Source organism: Schistocerca nitens, chromosome 5 (assembly GCF_023898315.1).
Source record: "Schistocerca nitens isolate TAMUIC-IGC-003100 chromosome 5, iqSchNite1.1, whole genome shotgun sequence".
NCBI classification, from domain to species: domain Eukaryota; kingdom Metazoa; phylum Arthropoda; class Insecta; order Orthoptera; family Acrididae; genus Schistocerca; species Schistocerca nitens.
This window is the reverse complement of record NC_064618.1, coordinates 355,069,239-355,091,975: the sequence shown is the minus strand read 5'-3', so window position 1 is coordinate 355,091,975 and position 22,737 is coordinate 355,069,239. Positions and strand designations below refer to the sequence as shown.

The 22,737-nt window shown below is 39.0% G+C and overlaps 1 protein-coding gene across 1 annotated transcript in view; it reads left to right on the top strand.

Moving 5' to 3' along the window:
- Positions 1 to 22,737, top strand: part of LOC126260454 (dynein axonemal heavy chain 6) — a 1,163,459-nt gene that overhangs the window by 1,129,353 nt on the left and 11,369 nt on the right. The window contains exon 105 of the mRNA XM_049957783.1: positions 10,946 to 11,063. Coding sequence (XP_049813740.1) covers positions 10,946 to 11,063 — 118 coding nt within the window. The remainder of the gene's footprint in view (positions 1 to 10,945; positions 11,064 to 22,737) is intronic.

The window sequence follows — 22,737 nt, the reverse complement described above, 5'->3', positions numbered from 1 at the left end:
AGAATTACAATTTCATCGGCGAACCTCAAAGCTTTTATTTCTTCTCCATGAATTTTAATACCTACTCTGAATTTTTCTTTTGTTTCCTTTACTGCTTGCTCAATATAGAGATTGAATAACATCGGGGAGAGGCTACAACCCTGTCTCACTCCCTTCCCAACCACTGCTTCCCTTTCATGCCCCTCGACTCATATTAACTTCAAGGAAGATTTTAAATCCCTGTACTAGTTACAGTTGCTCACTTTGGATGGACAGCAAAGTTTTGGTGTTAATTAAGATGTACATTTTAATTAAGGATTTAGTTTATTTACTATATCTCATATTTGTTTTTGCAGCAAATAAAAACCAGTGCAAAAATGCTCCTCCCGCAGTACGAAAAAGGTGTATATGCTCCTGTTTAAAAGAAACACTGAAAAGCGGGGTACCATCTGCCTCATTCTACCTTCCTCAGCACCTTTACAACTTTCCTAAAAAATTTGGCATGCAAACATAATCATGCCCATTTTAACATGTGACTCCCCCCTCCCTCCCACAAGGTCCCCTAACTGAACTGTAACTTGTTCACACCCACTAGCCTATTGATACAGATCAGTCATACCCTTCCACACCCACATTGTCATTATCTCTTTGTGTCTTTCTGACATCTCACAGCCAAAGTCTCCTTTGTTCTGGCCTACTATTACTATCTCCTCTCACTGTCGTTATCTCCCTCTTGCTCTCTCTTACTGTTACTATCTCATTCATTCCTTCCCACTAGTGCTGTCTCTTCTCACGGTCACTATCTCTCTCTCTTCCTCATTGTCATTGACAAAGAATGTCTCTTATTATCACTGGTTCCCATCCACTTCACTTTCACTGTCTTTTTATTCTTCTCCCACTGGCACTACCTCCTTCACTGTTTTTCTAGCACTGTTCTGTCATTGTCAGCAATGTTCCACTACCATTGTCTCCTTACATCTTTCTATACCACAACTACTGTCCATTGTCTTCCTGTATTTATTGCTTTTCTATCTCTTTCCGAGCTGCCACTGTCTCCTCTCTCAGCATAAAAAAGTGCTAATATGTTCGCCTGACAAAATGTTTGGGAAAACTTGTAAAGGAGCAGAGGAAGATACAGTAAGACAGCTGTTACCCCCCTTGTCAGTTAGATTCTTTTAAACAGGAGCATATTTGACTTTTTTGTGCTCTAATAGCAGCATTTTTCCATTGGTTCCATTTTTTTCTCTGCCACACCAGGGCATGTCACTTATATGAAATGAATTTTATGGATCAATAAAATTTTGATAGTTTTCTTATTTGAAACTGAAATAATCTGAAACTAATTTTACAACTCAGATGGTATTTTAAACGAACAAGAATTTTGCATGCACGCTAACGGAGGCACTTCACAGCATATTTCTCCCTCCTGTATCACTGTATGAACTTATGAACTTTCTTGACTCACACTGGGTTTTACGAGTACAAGAAAGGTAACTCTGAACCTCTGCATCTTGGAAATGGATAAAGATATCAAGAAAATTTTTGAGGTTGTTCGAGACAATACTAAAAATTTCAGTCATATGCTTTGCATAGCCATCTTGGAATCCATGTCTTGGTTTTGGTACAAAAAAATGGTAAAAACTGCCCATTAACTAACTAAGGCCCATCATAGACCACATCAATTGCAAAACAAACTACATGATTTGCCCCATTTGCATAAGCAGGAGGAAGTGGGTAATATTCATACTTTTACCATGTACTGTAGGATAGTGACACTAAGACAATCCTTCTGGTGGGTACACAAATGGCTCCTGGTTGAAGGGCTATCCAAAACATTCGACCATACCTTCCTATGACCAACAGAACCCAAAGTATGAGACCCAAAAGAATTCCAGTCTTATGTGTGGCATTTTGGAACATATCAGGTAGCACATTCTGTCACGTGTGTGCCAATTAAACTTTAAGGTGTGTTAATATACACATCATGCCTGTCCTGAGACATTAACTTCAGTACAATCAGCCCATTATATGGTCAGCTTACATACTCTTATGTGCAGGACCTCAGTAGTTCTAGTTCTCTGCGAAGTGGCTGCTTCTCCTAATATTCTCACTTTAAAGGCATGTCATCTCACATGATGCATCAGCAGCTCTTGAAGTTGTCCAAAATGTGTGGTCAACTTTGTCCTAGACCACAACATGATGGCACTCATTGAAATGGGTAGGTAGCTGGTTGGACTAAACAAAAAGCCTGGCAACAATATTGATGATGTTGATATGATGTTCACAGGTGGTCCTGATGACAGGACCTAAACAGGATTTACTGGGAAGATGCTTATAAAAGTCTTACACACGGTCTTTTCACATGGATATGAGCATTATGGAAGAAACTGAAAGCAGAAATTGCCAAGGATGTAGAGCTACAGTTCATACAATGGAATATCACTCTGGATGGTGTAAAACAAATTTTTGTAACAATATTCCTCATGTCATGCCACAAAGGAAAACAGTTAAAGATGTGGAAGGCAAAGTTTCAATCCGAAGTGATGTTCACACATTACAGGGATGTTCCTTAGCACTATTTAGAGGGGGTATGTGGAGTATTAGTAGTATGGGAGAAAATTGTTTGAAGAATTTGCTTTAGTACTCTGTCCGTGACAAGTCTGCCTGCATATGAGGAGAGGAATTGCTCATCACTTCAGATGTGCTAAGTGTGTGCTACAAGACCGTGTATGAGAAATGTTGTGGTTGGTAGCTATCAAAGTGGAGATACTGGAGAGAATGTGTTGAGGATGTGAAAGAATGGAGAGTTCCTTGACCCTGGTGTCAGTGATGAATCTGTCATCAACGGAACTGAACCAGATAAGAGTTTTGAATGTGAGTGGTGGAGGGTCACTATTGGACTGAGGTATGAATCATCTAGAAGGACTTCTCTAAGTGGACTACAAATAGGTTTGTCTTTCAGAGTGGCCAAACATCTGTTTTATTTGTTTCAGATGAGTATATTGTCTTCCAACACCAATATCTCCCCCTTCCCCATTCCACATTCCCAGTCAGTCTTCTGGTTGGTCTGCAGCAGTCCATTGCCATTTGCTCTCCTGCACCAATCTTATCACATCTGAGTGATAATTACACCTAATATCTTCAAGTATTTGTTGTATATATTTCAGTCTCTGCCTTCCCTTACATTTTTTCCCTCTTTTGTTCCTTCTAGTACAATAAAAGTTATTCCCTAATGGGTTGCCAATTCACCCTACTACCTCCTGTAGTTAGCGGTTTCGTTTCCTCACTCAATTCTGTGGATAGCCTGCACACTTCTCATCAGTCCACTTAATTTTCAGCACTCTCCAGCAACACAACATCTTGCCAAACACTTCATTTCTCTTCTTTTATGGTTTCCCATGGTTCATGATTCCCTTCCATACAACACTATGCTCCAAACTACATTCTCACATACATACGTTTTCAGAAATTTCTTTATCAAATGTAGGCCTGTGATTAACACTAGTGCAGAATGCTCCATTTGTGTGTGCTAGCCTGCTTCTTACGTCCTCCTTGCTTCATCTGTCATCCACTTTTGCTTGAAAAGTAGCAGAGTTTCTGCACTCTATGTGCTGCATGATCCCCAATTTTGATATTACATTTATGCCGAACCTCATTTCTACCATTCTTCAATTGTTTCATCTTTGTTTGATTGGCTTTCAAATTATATTGTGTGTTCAATAGACGGTTCATTCTCGACAGGGGACAACAACTAATTGTCATGACGGCTGCAGTGTAACACGTGTTAAGTTCGGCTCGCGAAATTTAGTTGAATTCGAAGGTGTTCTCGCAGGTGGTGCTGTCTAGTACAAGTGGAAATCGTGTAAACAACAGTGTTCTGTGCAGTAGTGCTATTTTTTTTCTGTGCTCCGCCAATATCTTCGAGAAAATGGTAAACAGAAGAGTCAACAGCAGCGCATCTAGTAGCGGGGAAGTAGCAGGTGTGGCGGGTCTGCTCTTGGCGGAACGTGCGGCCACCGGTCCCGGTATAACGAAGCTGGTCCGCTCTGAGGTAAACGCTGCGCTTTGCGATAAAAACAATCTCGATCTGATAGCAGGCACTATATGAGATACTGTAACGGCAGCAGTATTGGCCAAAATGCATGAAACTGTTGAGGCCAATACTGCCGAAATTACAGCACTAAAAAAGTCTGTGTCTGAATACGAGAAAAAGGCACGAGAGTTGGAAGTGAAACTGTCTGCCGCAACAGACGAGCTAGAACAGTACCAAAGGCGAAATAGTCTACGACTGTTTGGAGTAGCAGAAAATAAGGAAGAAGACACAGACAACCCGCTTATACAGATTGCGCGTGAAAAATTAGGCGTTAAAGTGACCAAGGCAGACATTGACAGGAGCCATCGGGTGGGACGAAAACTACCAGGTGCTACCAAACCTCGTCCAATAATAATTAAATTTGTCTCGTACCGAAAAAGGGCAGAGATCTTTACCCAGAAGAAGAAGTTAGCAAGGACAGGGCTTACAATAAGGGAAGATCTGACACACGAACGGCTAAAGATTTTAAACAGTGCCATATCCCTTTTCGGTCTTCAGAATGTGTGGACTCAGGATGGCAGAGTAATCATTAAGATAGCAGCTGGAAAGAAGACAGTCACAAACATGACAGAACTGAATAGTATTAAGTGAAGCTACTCGAGCCAAAAGTGCAAACTTAACATCATTTGCAAATTGTAACAGCCCTATACTCAGATATAGTCTTGTAATTGTATTAACTTTTTAATTATACCCATATTTGTACCTTCAACTAATTGTTTTTGTAACTGTATTAACTTTTTACTATTTTTTTGTGTCTGTAGCTCTAACAACCATTACTTAATTTTAGTTACTGCTAATACTTTTTTCATTTTCTCAGTTTATTCTCTACCATTCTGTAATAGTTCTATTGCAATTATTAGTCTCTCCTTTAGTTCATTAATCACCCATCTCTTCGGTGTAAATTGTTCATAACAAAAATCACTATCAGTGTCACTTTAGCAAATTTCAATCTAATTGTAGCTTCCTACGATAATCACCACCAGTATCACTTTAGTAAATTTCAATTTAATTCTAGCTTCCTACGATAATCTATTAATTATTAAGCTTACTTCTCTCTGCTGGCAGCATCGGCCTCTTAAATCACTCCCCTTTCCCTTATTTCCACCCTAAACTGTTTCAAATACGCTAATTACATTTCTCCTCTTACGACATAGGATACACAGTGACACACAGCCGTCACTATTTTGGTCATATTTTCCTTGCACCGAATACCACTAATTCATTTTCTATACTCCCGCAACCTCAGGAAATCTCTTGCAGTCGCCTTTCTTTCGGATCTCGCGGAGTGACAAACAGGGCGCGCAAAATCTTGGACACCCCTGTGTTACGTCACTTGGCGGAAGCAGCGGGCAGTGCCCCTCGCGGCAGGTAGTGCCTAACAAAGGGACAAACCAGTCTGCCACCCTACTCCAGGCTGCTCAGCGGAACGCGTCAGAGCTTTTAGTAGCGCACTGCAACATCCAGTCTTTACCTGCACATTACGAAGAACTTAGCCTCCTCTTCAACCAACTAAACTACCACGTAATCCTCTTATCCGAAACGTGGTTGAAACCACACACATCCTCTGCCTCTATTCATCTCCCAGGGTACACATTTCTTAGGGCAGACAGATCAAAAAAGCGAGGTGGCGGGGTCGGCGCGTATATACGAACAGATCTCAAAGCGGAAGTCTTATGTACATCAAATCCTGCTGAAGAAAAAGAGGCTGAATTTATGTTCATTGAAATAAATATACAAAGTTGGAAATTCTTGACTGGCGTCGTGTACAAGCCGCCAAAAATAAGCTCAATGAGTTCCTTCCAGTCGGAATTACATTCACTTCAGTGTCAATACGAACATGTCATCGTAATGGGTGACTTGAACATAGACCTGCTAAGAGACACTCCCTCCACAATAAACCTAAGAAGACTGTTTAGTTGCAATAGCATGAACATTCTTCCATTACAACCTACACACCATACGGCGCACAGTCATACTCTTATAGACGTAATCGCAACGAAACAGACTGACAAAGTAAGATATGTTGGTCAAACATCGGCCCCTGGCCTCTCAGCACATTATGTAATATTCCTGGCCTACTCTGTGCAGCCCCCAAGGATCAAATCGCATTACATAACTTGTAGGAACATGAAACGTATTGACCTTGACGCTCTAACAGCCGATTGCTCAGAAATCTTATAGCATCAAATAATCAGAGAACCTACAATCCACGGCAAAATTAATGAACTTGGTGATAAACTCACTGCCCTCTATGACAAACATGCACCTGTGCGCACAACCCGTGTAAGAAAATCTCCTGCTCCATGGCTGACAGCTGAATTACGTCAAATGATGACTAATAGGGATGCTGCCCACAGGCATTTCAAGGCAGATCCGAAACCCGAGCATTTCGAAGAATATAGAAAGCTACGGAACAGAGTGAAACAATGCATTCGCAATGCTAAAATCAGGCATGCTCGCCCCCTTGTATGCAGCGATCTGACGCCCACGACTGTATGGAAGATTCTCCGTAGCTTGGGGGTCGGAAAGGCAAAATCGGAAACTACTTTTCATGTGTCAGCTAACGAATTAAATGAATTCTTCTCTGCACCTCTGAATACCCGCACGGCTGATAATTACCGTCCACAAGAATCCCCAAACAGCATAACTAACAACGATACCTTCCATCTAAAACATGTAACAACAAATACGGCAAGAAAAGCAATAATGAGAATCTCTTCTGATGCAATAGGCAACGACAGTATCGGTATAACCATGATTAAGAATGTTGCCGATATCTTAGTACCTGTCTTAACTGACATATTTACTTTTTCCCTCGTGAACGGAATATACCCCACTACATGGAAAAGAAGCATAATTCGACCCATCCCTAAGATCGAAAACCCGCAACTGCCTAGTGATTACCGACCAATAAGCATACTGCCTGCTGTTTCCAAAGCACTTGAATATATTGTTCATGACCAAATCACTGAACACTTGCATGAATTCAGCCTATATGACAAATTTCAATCCGGTTTCCGTAAACATCACAGCACAAACACTGCTCTAATTAAAGTAACTGATGACCTGAAATATGCCATCGACAATCGATAGGCAACAATATTGACGCTACTGGACTTCAGCAAAGCTTTTGACACTGTTAACTTTGACATATTGCTCAGAAAACTGCAACAGCTTAATTTCTCTGATAGTGCAATGAGATGGTTTGAAAGCTACTTAAAAGACAGACAGCAATGTGTTGTCTGCGTAAATGAAAAATCTTCCTGGAAACATGTTTCCTCGGGAGTGCCACAAGGATCAGTCTTAGAACCACTTTTGTTTTCCTTATATGTCAACGATATTTCGTCGGTTCTGTCCTCCTGTAAATATCATTTCTATGCCGACGACCTCCAGCTCTACCTAAGCGTCAGACCTGAAGATGTAAACACTGCAATCGCTCAGATGAATGATGATCTGTCTTCAGTAGTGACATGGGCGAAAAACCTGGGGCTTAAACTAAATGCAAAAAAGACGCAAGTGATCTTAATAGCCCATCAGAAATTAATAAGTTCAGATTTCCGCGAACGGCTACCTCCTATTCTGCTCGACGGTACTCCAATACCATATCAGAAAACAGTGAAGAACTTGGGTGTAACTTTGGATGAGCATCTCAACTGGGTGGAGAATACAGTCGCAGTGTGCCGAAAGACGTCTGCTTGTCTCTATGCTCTCAAAAAGTTTTGGAACATATTTCCACAGGACTTGAAACGCCAGCTCGTGCAAGCACTCGTTCTACCGAACCTCCACTATTGTGATGTGATTCAACAAGGCATGAGTAGTGAAAACAAAAGACGGCTAGAGCTAACCATGAATGCCTGTGTGCGTTACACCTGCAACATTCGCTGATATGATTATGTTAGTGCTTCATACTCCGAGCTAGGGTGGCTGCGGCCGGACAAATTGGGTGACTACCACACTCTATGTCTACTTCACCGACTCCTTGTCGCGCAAGCACCACAGTACCTTGCTTCAGAGATTAAAAACCTGTCATGCCATCATAATCGAAACACGAGGTCACTCTTATTTGGTATCCTAACTGTGCCCACTCACAAAACAAAAACTTTTGCAAACTCCTTCTCAGTTGCCGCTGTCCGCCTCTGGAACCGATTGCCCCTTACCTTGTGCAAAATTCAATCTCCTGCTGCTTTTAAGAAGAAGTTGAAGCATTTCCTACTATCATCCTCATAAAGTTCTCCACAAAATTAATGTACAAGGCCAATCCTCTCATCTGTCAAATAGCAAAGCTAGCGTATCCTATCTTGCTCCTGAGATGCCTTCCTCTTCATCTATCTCTATTAGCCACGCAATCTTCTTTTCCTTTATATTTCCTTAATTATGTTTCATCATGTCTCTCTATTCTTCTCCTCCCTTCAGCATGAGTCTCCCTCATACTCCCTGCTGCCAGCACTCCTATATAAAATCTGTCTCTTCAATAATGTCTAATTATAACAGTACTTATGATCTATGAATATAAACTCTATATGTATGTATTTTTCCAGGTGTACCTTTCTAATTGTTTATTTCACTTTTTGCACTAGATGTAGTTTAACATGCCTACTAAAACATATGAATGTAAAATAAGTAGAATGCCTGGTTAAATGTAAGAGAGGGCCTCATGGCCCTAATCTTGCCAGGTTAAATAAATCAATAAATAAATAAACAAGGTCATCAGCAAACCTTGTCACAGATATCCTGTCACACTGAATTTTAATCCCATTCCTTAACCTTTTCTTTCTGATATACAGATTGAACAATGGAGAAGAAAGACTGCATTCCTGCCAAAATGCCCTTTTCAATCCACCCACTTCTCTCTTGGGCTTTAATTTTTGTTGTTTTCTTTTGGTTCTTGTATATTACTCATCTGTCCCTTAATTGTATATGTATATTTATAAAGACTGCACATGTCTTGTGATTCTTTTATTCATTAAACACTTTTTCTATGTTTATAAATTCTATTTACGTGTTTAGATTTTTCTTAAGTCTCACTTCCATTGTCAAGTGCAACATAGAAACCATCTCCCTGGTTTCTTTTCCTTTCTTAAAGCCAAACATTATTCTCCAACAGATCCTCAATTTTCAGCCCCATAGCTTTCTATAATATTTATCTCAGCAATTTGTATGCTTGAGTTGTCAAGCTGATTGTACAATATTTTTTGCATTTATCTGCCTTTACTATTTAGGGATTACATGGACAATTTTCTTCCAAAATTCCAATAGTATGTCAACACTCCCATTGATTCTACAGTAATAATCATGATTGTCACTTCCCTCAATGATTTTAAGAAATTCCAGACGAATATCATCTATCCCATCTGATTGTTTGACAGCCAGTACTCCAAATCTCTGTCACACTAATACTGAATCTCCTACACCTGGCAAATAGATAAACATTTCTTCTTCTATAACATTAGCAGACAGTTTTGCTCCCTCATATAAGTCCTTAATGTAATCTTTCCATCTACATGCTCTTTCCTTTGGATTTAACAATGAAATCTCTTTTATTTTCTTAATATTTACACGACAGTTTTAAAATGTCCAACATTTTTAGACTGCTTTTGGCTCCTATTTCATCCATTTGAGAAGTAAGTGTCATTAAGGAGGAATTAAACTAGAAAGGTAGTGTAGTGTTGGAGAGTAGGTATTCCACGAACGTTTTCAACAAGTGGTTTCATGCAAGTGGGGCTGGGTTACAAGTGGATAGATTTATGAGAATGAAGGTTCAGAGTGGGCTTTCAGTCAGTTTTGGTCAATATGGTACATGATGGTTAAATGTTGTCTTCTCTGTATGGAGAAGGTTAAATAACACCATTTGGTGTGGAATTGAAAATAAGGAATCTGAACAGAACTGAAACAATCTGTAGGATGGCACTGCAGTTTTCCTTGGGTCAATCATCAGACTGACCAACTTTCACAAAACAAGTGCACAAGACATAAGCACAAACATTCTTTTGTTTCTGCTTGATCTTCATGCCTATTACATGATTAAATATTAGTTTTACTTACAGGTTCTTTCCTGCACATTAGGTTTCTTTGTCTCATGACTTTTTTCCTTCCTGCATCTATATGTAATTTATTTTCCTGTTTTTTCTCCCTTTACAATCTTTAAAGCTTTTGGAACTAGTTTCTTCTGTGTTTTATGTGTCTGATGTAATTGTTTCACCTCTGCTCAATTGATCCTGTTTCAACATCTAGTAACAAGCTGTTATGTCAGAGTTATAATGTAGTCATATGAGTTGCAACTGACATTGGAGTGATTCATCTGCACTAACTATTAATTACATCAGTTTGTGTATTGTTCAACTGCAGTTCCATATGATTATTGAAGAATGTTTGCTCAGTGCATTTACATACATATGTTATGAAGTCCCATATTTAAGAATATTTGTTTTTAGAGCAGAAACAAGTGTTCCCTAATGAAACTAGTCCAGCAATGTTAGGAACAATGATGTTAATGTCTGTTTACTGGACATTAGGTAACTGTATGTGATGATGCAATCTGATCAATATGTTTGTGATAATATTCTGTTAGAGACAGGAAGATATCAGTGTTGAGTTCCGTCATATATCAATACTATGTTTCCTCTTCTGTCTTTCATTGTTTCTGCTAGTGGTTAGAAAATTATGCATTGTAAGGTAGCCCATTAAGTTGTCAGAAAAAATATTATCCACGGTCACACAAAAAGTTATCATTTATGAAGAGAGCAGCTTGTCATTATTAAATGGGTATTAAATGGGGGTAACACCAAGAATTGAAAACACTTATCCAAGACAAACAGAAGCTAAGATTTTCTGTATGAAAGACAACATTTCTCAGAAGAGTATTTTATGTTCTAGGTTCCAGAAATGTATGAAGGACTAAAAAGACCAAGTGATGGAGTCCTTGTGCATGGAATATTTCTAGATGCTTCAAGATGGGATCTTCAGACAATGACACTATGTGATCCAAATCCTGGTATGTTTTATATATTCATTTATTTATACAATGTGTTCCATGATTTCCATCATGAAGGAGAGCCTTCAGGGATGTGGAAGGAGTTAAATTATACACTGGTACGCATGTCCATTGCAGATTACTTCCATCAAATATACAAATTACAACTAACACTAGATCTGCTTACTTCATTAATTACTGGAATTACTTCTGACTGCAACCCCGTGAACCATGCACATTGGTGGTATCAGGTGGAAAAACATTGGAGAGAGATCTGTGAAGAGGCCAGGGAAACATGTGGTTCCTGAAGAGGAGCAGCAACTTTGTCAGTAGTTGCAGAGGCAAGAGTCTGGGTGATTGACTGATCTGGCCTTATAACATCAACCAACATGGACTTGCTTTGCTGCTACTGCAAATGGCTGAAAGCAATGACAAATGACAGCCTTTATATCTGAAGACATGCAGTTCTATTTCATGCCTTAATGGTGGAGGCATCCTCTTAGGTAAAATACTCTAGACATGAACTAATCTCCCATTTGGATCTCCAGGCAGGGACTACTCAGGAAAATGGTGTCATTAGGGGAAACAAAACTGGCACTCTACACATTAGAAAATATTGGGTAAGAAGGTTAAGGAACTGAAAAAAAAGAAGAAATAGATAGGTTGAAGTTACACAGGGTGCATCACCTAAAACTTGTACTACGTATATTGCAGAAATGGAAAATGCTACTGATGTGTGATTCTCAGAGACTGGAGTGGTAGTTTGAGGCTTGTATTGTTAGGCAGTAAACAGATTGCAATAATACTTAGTGCATTTTTTGTGCAAACATGCACTTTTAAATGGAACAATGTCTATTGATGTTAACACTCTAAAAGCAGGGTAAATTAGAATGTCAATAGTGTTTGTTGCAGGATTCTAGTGTGATATGTTTATAAGATACCATATTTTGAAAAGTTTCCACACCGACCCTTGCTGGTGCCATGCAACCTGTGTAGTTGCTAGAAATGATGTTGTTATGTTTGCTTACTTTGTGCTTGTGTGTTGCTTGAGTGCATTGCAACTGCTAGTCAGTCAGTGTGTGACAGTCCAAGTTGTAGGTCATGAGCTGAAAATGGGATTTACCAATGCACAAAAAGCCCACATGCTCATGGTGTATGGAGATTATAGGAAGAATGCAGTTCATTCACTTACTGTGTAATCTAGATATCCCTATAGATGTCAGCCATCTCAGCAATTATTTATCAACCCTGAAACAAGTCACATGAAAGTGGTAGGGTAACGTGGACATATAACAGAAGAAAAAAGTGATGACAGAAAAGGGGGGAAATAATGTTCTTGCTGCTTTTGTAGTTGACCCACACATTAGCTCCTGCGCAATTGCATGAGACAGTGGCATGTGTCAGGCAAGTGTCCTACGCATTTTACATCGATGTAGTTTCCATCCCTATCACATCTCTCTTCATCAAGAACTGCATGGAAACAATTATTAGAATAATGCTAACTTCTGTACATGGACATTAAGACAGGATACTCCAGATGTATCATGTATTTTGTTTAATGATGAAGTCACATTTACCAAGCATGGCAAGGTAAACCACTGAAACATGCACTACCGATCTGTTGACAGTCCCCATTGGCTTCAACAGGTGGAACGTCAGCGTCCACAGAGTGTAAACATGTGGTGTGGAATAGTGAAGCACCAGCTCATAGACCAGTTTTTTACTGACCGAATGAACACAAGTATTGCAGCCTCCTATCAGACCATCTTCCACGTTCCTCTGCAGACTCCCTATCAGACTGGAAGTGTGTATTGCCGCTGTTGGAGATCATTTTGAACAGTGCCTGTGGCAGTCAATTGTCTTGTTATTGTTCAGAATCCACATAACTGGTGTATGCACTTTTGTTGTTATTTAGGGTGTGTTACCACAGGTATTGTACAAGTTCAGTGTGAGGACTTTCCAAAACATGTATCTCATAAATGACTTGCACTAGAATCCTGCAATAAACACTGCTGCCATTCTAATTCACCCTCCTTTTAGTTTGTTAATGTTGCTAGGCATTGTTCCATAAAAAAATGTTTGTACAAAAAAATAAAAAAATACCCTTCCTAAGTATTACTACAATATGTTTATTGGCTAACAATATGAGTCCCTGACTACCAATCCATCCTGTGAAAACTCCACATCAACAGCACTTTCAATTTCAGCAATATTATTGGTGCATGTTTTAGGTGATTCATCCTGTATGGAGAGGAAATTAATGAAGAGTGGTGACAGGAAGAATAGGACTTCTAGTCAGGTCACTACAGGGTTACCAACATAAAATCATATGGGAGTAATGCAGGAGTAGCAATGAATATGAAGATAGGAATGTGAGTAAGCTACTATCAACAGTACAGTGAACACATTGCAGTTGCCAAGATGACGCAAAGCCAACATCTGCAAACTCTTATATCTAATAGCACTGCAGATGAAGAGACTGATGGAATTATGAAATTTTCAGATAGTTAAGGGAGACTAAAATGTTACCGGAATTTGATAGTAAGAAACCGACGAGAAGGGACAACAGTAGGAGAACATAGGCTGAGGAAGAGGAATGAAAGGGGAAGCTACATGGTAGTATTTTGTAATGAGGACAATTTAATCATTGCTAATATTTTTATAATACATAACATTTATAGGGGCAGATGTGGACATTGACAACACTTTATTGGTTATGAACTGCAGATTAAAACTGAGGAAATTTCCAAAAATAAGGAAACTGCTAGATGTTTTTGAGAATTTGAAAGAGAGTATTAGGCAGTGACTAACTGAAACAGGAGTAAGGAATGCAACAGAAGAGGAATAGGTAACCTTGAGAAACAAGATCAAACAGGCAAAATGACAAGGGCTAGTAGAAATCCTTGGATATCACAGGAGATATTTTTAAGTTTAAAACAAAGGTTGTTATCTGTGGGTATTTCAGTATTGAAACAGCAGATTCAAAGCAACATGACTCCACCTTAAACTTTCATTGCACAAATGTGTGTCCAACTCTTAATGATACATGTCACGACAATATTATTGTTAATTTACGCGGACATGAGTACATAGCTAGCCTGGTCAATGGAGTTTTTGCAGATTGCGTGCCACTGCTTTCAACGCTTTATTATATGCAACCAACTTATTCCAATGAATTTAATACGACATGGGTAAGAGATCAGAGACAGGAGAACACTATGTTATTTATTGACAAGTTAAAGAATGCAAATTGGGATTCTGTATGTGAGATTCAAACAGGAAAACTGGAGTTGAAAATGATTTTGATGACATTTTTAAAAAATACAAAGGCCTATGGTATTTATGTTCCCCATTAATAAAAGAAAGCTCATCAGTTAAATGTAAAAATAGAAAATTAACTGGTCTACAAAAGAACTGGCAATAATTAGAGAAAACATGCTCATGCTTTTATCGAATACATAAAAGTGTGGATAATCAAGAAGCTGAGCAGATATGTTTGGTTTACAATGTGTACCTTAAAAATAGAAAGTATTACAAAGCTAAGCTCGTATAAAACAAAAAAGCAGCATGAGAAAGATACACAAAAAGTGCTCCAAATAAGTGTAAGGCAGCCGTTATTAGACAAAATAGTTCTTCCAGCCAGGCATGTAAAACTCTGCTTCATTCAGGAGAATTGAACAGCTACTTTGTCACATCAATCAGAGAACTCTGAGACAAAATTAAGGCCACAGAAACAATTGAGAGAAACCTGCTTGAACCCCAGCTGCCTTGAAGGGCCTTTGTTTCATTGGGATAAAAGTATGGCTGATGAGGACTGTAAAACTGGTTCCAAAAACTCCAAAATTATGGACTCTTACTGGATCTTTAATTATGTTGTTAGAAGAACATTCACTTTATAAGTAAAACACAAATGTTAAGAGTCCAGAGTTTTTCCAGATTCACCCAAAACCTCAAAAGTTGAAACGCATGACCTCCTTTGTGACAATCACTATGGATTTCAGCCAGACAGAAATACCATTGCAACTGTTATGGGAATTGTTGTTCAAATTTTAACAGCTTTCAAAAATAGGAAGATGGTCTAGCTTGTATTATGTGATCTAAGTAAAGCATTCAACTGCATTCATTTTAACATATTATAACAAAATTAGGTATTATGGTGCAAACAAATCTACATTAGTAGTTATTTCTACCTCCTTGAACAACAGAAGACAGTTTTCTCAATTAGAAATTGGTATGGGTGTTTCACAGGAATCTGTCCTTGGCCCCTTCTATTTCATCGCAACTATCAATGACATGCCCCATTGCATACCACTGCCTGTTACCTGCTACGCTGGTGATACAACTTCACTTAATTGCCATCATGACATCCCAACTCTTGATAAAATTACACAAGAAGCTCTTGACTTCATGACACAAACCCAAAAGCTTATGTTGGGACTATCTAAAATAACTATACAAATAACAAATCTGTAAAACTGCCGCATCTGCTTGTCTGAACATGCGTCCCCAAAACTACTAGATGAATTTTCATCAGGTTATCGCAAGTAACTTGAGCATAGCTTGGGAACCATATACGATTTATTTCATCAAAATCAGATAATAGATATGGAAAACAAGGATATCGTAAATCAGAAATTTTATCCATACTAATATTATAAATGTGAAAGTAACTCTCTCTGTTATGTTTTCACGACCAACCCACTCAACTACTTTCGATGAAATTTGGTATGGCGATAGCTTGAACCCAACGAAGATCAAAGGCTGCTTTAGAAAGTGTGTAGTATCAAATACCTATTGATTTGAAGAATATTAGGGAAAAATATTTACTCTTTCAAAAAGCTATTTACTATTGGACTTTTGATCTTTATAATTTTATGGAAATGCTTTTATTGGTTGATAAGTGCTATGTGATTTGATTCAAAATAATGAATACAATACTTATAAAATCTTCATCCTGTTTAAACTGTAAATACACCCTCTTTTTTTCATAATGTTCTTGTTGGATAATATATCGCTACTTCAATAGCATGATGCATAGAAGCGTGCTCCTGCCATCCTCCTCTGTATGTGCTGCTCAGTGATGACAATGTGCATGACAAGCTGGGACAGCTTGGGAGGAGAGGTAGTGGGAGGCACATCACGGGCTATGCTTACCCGAACAGGCAGACAAGTGAGGGCAGCCGACATTACAGCATGTGCCATAGCTTACTTAGTTACCTCCGCCATGGTATGGTCTGAGCCTTGTTCAGTGCTGCATGTGTAGATTTTCACAAGTGGAGGGCATGACTGCTGGTGCAGGTCTGCGAAGACAAGGGTGCAGCAGTATTGCCGGGTGGCTGTGAAATGGTGTTGACAGGGTGCCCTTGTTTTACAGCTGAATGTGCATGTGCCAGGCACTGCGAGCATGAGGCACTGGAGCCTCAAGTGTCAGGATGGGTGGCAGCAGGTCAGGGGCGTGGCACTGGGAGCGTTGGGGGCTGCAATGCAGTATCAGGAGCATGCCCAGCAGTTGATGGCTGTGGAGGGGATATCACTGGGAGAGGTAGAGAAGCAGGGACAGGAGCATCCTGTGCACCAGTGTTGGCGATAGTCGGAGCATCAAGTGGAGCACCAATGTAGCGCGGTGAGTTTTCCAGAGCAACTTCGACTGTAGTGTTGTGGGCAGGCATCTCGTGGGCCATAATGATGGGAGTACTTGGCACAGTGTCGTCAGTGGTGTTGGCATCATCATTTGTGTCTGCGGTTTGTTGGTGTATATGGTACTCAAGCTGCATGTGTGGGTTTGGCCAGCACATAGGCAGGCTTCAGCCATCAACAGAAGAGCTCGTCAGTGTGCTGTGCAGCAGATGCAGATGTCTAGGGAGTCCCATTTCAGCACCCAGTGAAGGACAAAGTAGTGCAGTCAGAGAGGGGGCTGGTGAGCACCTATGTGCAGCATAATGTGGGTGCATGACACAAGATCACTGTGAATGAAAGTCCTGTGCCATGGCGCTGCAAGAGAAGGGTCACAAAGCGAACCATGCAGTCCTGCAAGCCAGTCATGAACTCAGGAATGACGTCATCTACAGACAGGTCGGCAAGCTCCAAGAAGTCACCTGTGATGGCAAGCAGCTGGTCATAAACAAGATTGGCAGCTGACATCTCAAGGTTGGCCTCACGAGCTATGTGGTGCCTGATATATACCAGCAGCAGGACAGCAGTCCACCTGTTGTTGTGGCATGCAAGGGTGGCCTTCAAGGTGCGATGCAGGCATTCCACCATGCTGTTGGCAGCTCAGTGTCAGGTGCAGGTCAGCCCCACACACATCTGTCAGTGTACAAAAAAGGGCAATCAGGGAGTATACACGGACAAGGAAAAAAAATTCGCGGATTTCCCAGTTAAAAATACACTTTCTACTGGGTGAAAATACTTTTTCTTTGTGTTAAGTGACAGTATACTTTTCCTCAGAACTGTAAAACTTATCAATTCTTTGAATGGTTATTGTTTTATACACTACCATAGAATTTCCCGGCACTTTAGCAAACGAAACTCAAAGGGGAAAAAAAGTGCGCTTTTGGAAAGATCTTTGATGTGCAGCAACATGTACACTGCATCTTTTCATACTACAAAAGTATAAATTTGAATTCCACCAAACACCGCATTTTATTTTCTGAAGCATTGAAATCGAGATTGCGATGCACTTTTGTAAGCCAGTCATAGCTCATGTCACGTGGTCTCCCCTGCCAATGACAGTGGATATTCAGAGCATAGGACACGTGATGTAGTCAGTCAATAGCAATATCACAGTTAAGTAACATGAACACACAAATAGGAAAAGTTAATGGTTTAAATTAATAGTCTTGCTACAAGGAAAGAAAAGCATTTGCATATAATATTGGTCTCGAATATTAATAAGCTACAAGAGAAGCTACGCTCTGACATATAATGGTCATCTTTTTGTGCGTGTTACACTTTAAGATACATCACACAAATATGCCAGTACATTTTTTAACAACAGCATAAATAACTGATCTTCTGGGCTCGAAAACCTTCTAAATGGTCGTCCTCAAAGATTTGATTTTCAAATGAGATTTAAACGTTCTGTGATTTAAGAAATTCATCGTACATTCTAGCACATAGTTCACCTTGCGTAAAAGGAAATTTACTAGTAATTATAGCAATGCTGATCATTCGCAAACCCAGTCAACCACTTTAACAGACAGTGATCGGCATTCACCTGTTCGGCTTTATTCCGCTCAGCTCGTGTACCCTGTCCCCTTACGTCTGCAGGAAAGTTTATTTCTAGATATGATGGGGATTACCCTGGCAAAGACATCAGGTACACCATGCACACATTCAAAAATCAACTTAGGATTCATTCAGAAATCACCTTAGAATGTGTTCAAAAACCAACAGTGATGTGTTTCAAATTCATATGAATAATTGATAGACCGAAGTGCATTGGATGCTGGGTGCTTTGTTAAATAAGGTTTTTCCCCTTCAAGAATATGAATTTGGCGCCCCCTGAAATTTCCGCCCAGGGGAGATACCCTACTGTTTATCCAGTTTCACAAAGCACAATCCATGATAAGCATATAAAATATAAAGGTGAAGAAGTATCAAGAGCAGGGTCTCCTGATTCCTAGGCATAAATATCGGTGATACGCTCAAATGGACAATGGACAGTATACATAATAGACCTTCATTAAAGACTGAAGTCAGCAGCATCTGCCATTCACATGATAGCACCCAGTTGGAAAAAAAAAAGAGCAACATACTTTAACTATATTAATTCAGTCATGATATATGACATCATTTGCTCAGGTAATCCATCACATGCAAAGAAAGTTTATATCCTACGAAAGTGGGTCATCAGAATCACGAATAGTGCCAATCCCAAATATTCCTGCAGGAATTTATTCAAATTACTGAGCATACTCACCATGGGATGCTAGCACATTTTTTCACTTCCGTTCTGTATTTAGAAGTAAAAAAGCTCAACGGAATATATCAGGAGCCTATTACTGAAGCATAAAGATGTACACCAGTTCATATCAAATGTGTTACAAATTACACATTAGTCTCTGCAGAACAATAAATGTGAGCTGTTTGGAAAGTAATTTCCAACGTTGTGTGGAATGGGGAAGACACCAGCTGTAAATTACATGCTGCAGTCTGTTTTCTGTGTGCAAAAAAACTTTAGATGTTCAAAGTGAACTTCGTTAAGTATATGGAGAAAACATTATGAGTGATGATGCTGTAAGCGAATGGTGCTGTTTGTTTTGGGAATGTCAGATGAACTTCCTTGATGAACAACAAGTTTATGATCATCTCCTGTGACAAATGAACTTGTTGCATGGATCGCTGACAGAATAAGAGAAAATCGTCAGTTCACAGTTAGGGCCTACAGATTCATCAGTCAGTTTCTCTCAGATATCACAGATAGCACTGTACAAACATGTTAATAATAAGCTTGGTTATTACAGATTTTGTGCACAATGGGTCCCAAAGCTTCCAAACTATGACCACAAAATGAACAGATTGGGAGCCTCAGTAACGATTCTGACGTGATACAGTGCAGAAGGAGACGAATTCCTGGGTAACACTGTGACAAAACATGGAACATGAGTTGCATACGTTAATGTGGAGACAAAAAGTCTGTCAATGGCATGAGCCACACTAGATCGCCACACAAGTCTTGAAAGTGTTGCCAAATACTTTCTGCACAAAAACTTTTTTTGGGACAGAAAGGGAGTGCTCCCTGCTGATTTTACGGACCTACATTAAACTCTGAAATTTGTTGTGAAACTCTAAACACACTGAGAAGAGTCATCCAGAATGAAAGGCGTGAGTTCTGGCATCAATTTTGTGCATTATAACACGAGTCCAGTGCCACATGCATACAAATGTTGCTTAACAATTTCAATTGGGAATTGTTTTATCAACCTCCAAACACACGATTTGGCAGCCAACAATTTTTATCCCTCAACATGAAGAAATTGCTAGGGTCATAGCAGTCTGAAGATGGTGAGTTAACTTGTTTACTGCCACAAGGTCGCCGGCGGCCATAGCGAAGCCTTATGCCTCACTTCATGTAGCCACCACCAGCTACAGCAGAGCCTCATCCCTAGCCCTATGTGCCTGACCTGGCCTTCAGGTGAAATATCCATCAACATGTGTGCAGCAGTCAACATGTTAAAGGAGGGTATTAAGACTATGAGTTGGCTCAGAGACAGCTGAATTCTACGTGTGCATTGGTAAATTTGTTTAATACGACAAGCGCCTTAATCTAAGGGGCAATTATGCAGAAAAATAGCCAATAGTTATTGTAGTTTATATGTAATAAAAAATCCTCTTATTGTACTGCTGTTGTTCTTTTTAAATAAATTGAAGACCTTAAATTCTAAATATCCTATGTATAACACTTTACACGTTATAAGGTACCAGCAATTTTGTTAGGTTCACTAGAAGGAACCACAGTTAACTCTTCTTTGTAGTACTCGATTGGTCAATTTCTCTATTACTCTCAAAACCCAATTGATTGTTGACAACAAATTTAATGAGCAAATAAATGTATGGCGAGAATGTGGTTTACTCCCAATGTTTAAACAGGAGCGTGCAAGATGTACACATGTGAACTCCACATATCATTTTAATTACCTTCTTTTCTGCGATGAGTGTTTTGGCAAGAGTGAGGAGTTACCCCATAATAAAATTCAATGCAAACGAAAATATGCAAAATATATTAACTTAATGATTTTTATGTCCTCAGAGTTGACAATTATTTTTATGACAAAAGCAGTCAACCTAAAGGTTGCAGCATGCCTGCTACATGAGTCTTCCAATAGCTTTAATCACTAAGCACACTCAAGAACTTAAAACTTACTACTTTGTTCATTTATTTATGTTTTGTTGACAAACAACACTCATAGCAGGTGTTTTTTTTTCCCCAGCACGAAACTGGACGAGTCTCTTTGTGTAACAACAACTAAAAAGAAAGTTTAAAACCATCAGGACTGTTTTCCCAGTGGGTGCTTCTGGTTGCAAATACACTGGTAGATCATTAAAATAGAGCAAAGGCAGCAATGGGCCAATGATTGTACCCTTTGGAAAACTGATCATGAATTCTCTCCATGATGATGATGATATGGCGTCCCTGTTTGTATTGCTCAAACTTTCGGCATCCTGTTTTTAAATAGTAACTAAACCAGGCATGTGATGAACCATGTATCCCATAAAAATTATTGACAGAATACCTCATCACCTTAAATATTGTAATGAGATGTTCACTGTTACTAAAAATATTAAAGTATTATTGACACATCAATAGTTGTGTTACAATGTAAGGAACTGCCTACCATACAGTAAAAACTTGTAATTGTAATCAACATAATAGTTGATCATTTGCATGCCATCATTCATGGAATTACTGCTGCAGAAATATATTTGTAAAGCTGTACATGATAATAATCTAAATATGTGACATATCCTACATCCTAGTCATGTATGCCATCATAGACTGGAAATAAAATAAAATGGTTGTAGGCCTAAGAATAAACTAACAGCCACATAGTAGTTACAAATATATAAATTTAATAATAGAAAAACTACAACACAGTAACGGCCTATAAATTAAATTTTCAAGGAGACTATTAAAACAAAATGATTTTTTTTCCCCAGCCATCTTATGTATTTCAACTGATTCATAATTTGTTACATATAGGTCTTGATATTTTGATTATACAGTGACAATAACATAGGGTGTTCTACAGTTTAGTGCATTTACAGTACAGATTGCAGCATAATACATACACAACATTTTACAGTGCCTTCAGTTCTGTACAGTATAGAACTAATTCCCTTTTATATGTATATCAAAATTCAATGAGAGTGATAGTTACTTCCATTTTCTTGGTTTTGCCTGCGTCATATTTTTGGATTTTCCTTGTACTAACTAGTAAATTTGTTAAGCAATAAAATGGATTTTTCTCCAGTATTTCCCTGACTGTGCTGTTCGATGTTTCGCACTGGTTATTATGCATACAGCCCTTTTCTGTATGATGAGTACCTTTACTGAGCTTCCCCACAGTGCTATACCATTATGGATTCAAATTGCACAAACTAAAACATCCTTAAGGATTCCAATACTAACAATTCTGGCTAACTTCCGTAGCACCCTGCAGTCTGAATTTAATTTGCTACTTGCATTATTGATGGGCTCTGTCCACATTAATTTATCATCTAGGTGGAGACCCAGGAATGTTACACAAGCCTGCTGATAAAATTTGTTCTCCTTGGTATTTAAACTCACTGTTTTTCGGTCAACTGTTTTTAAAGCTAATGATGTTTATTTTATTTGAGTTTATTGTTTCCAAACCAGTTACCTACCCTATGTAACACAATTTCAGCTACATGTGAATCATTTTTTAGACCCATCCCATTAATTAAAATTTTTGTGTCATCTGCAGATAGCATGGACTTCACAATGATCATAAATACACACCAAGAACAGCCATGATGCTATGACATTTTTCTGAGGCGCATGTTTAGTATCTTCCCCATGTCAAGTAGTATTCATTAGTTTCCTCATCCAGCATTTCTACTTTCTGATATCTGTTTGTTAACTATGATTTTATCAGACTGAATGCAGTATATCTTACCAAACAGAATTTTAGCTTTTCCAGAAGAATCTTGTGCATAACCAAAAAACAATTTT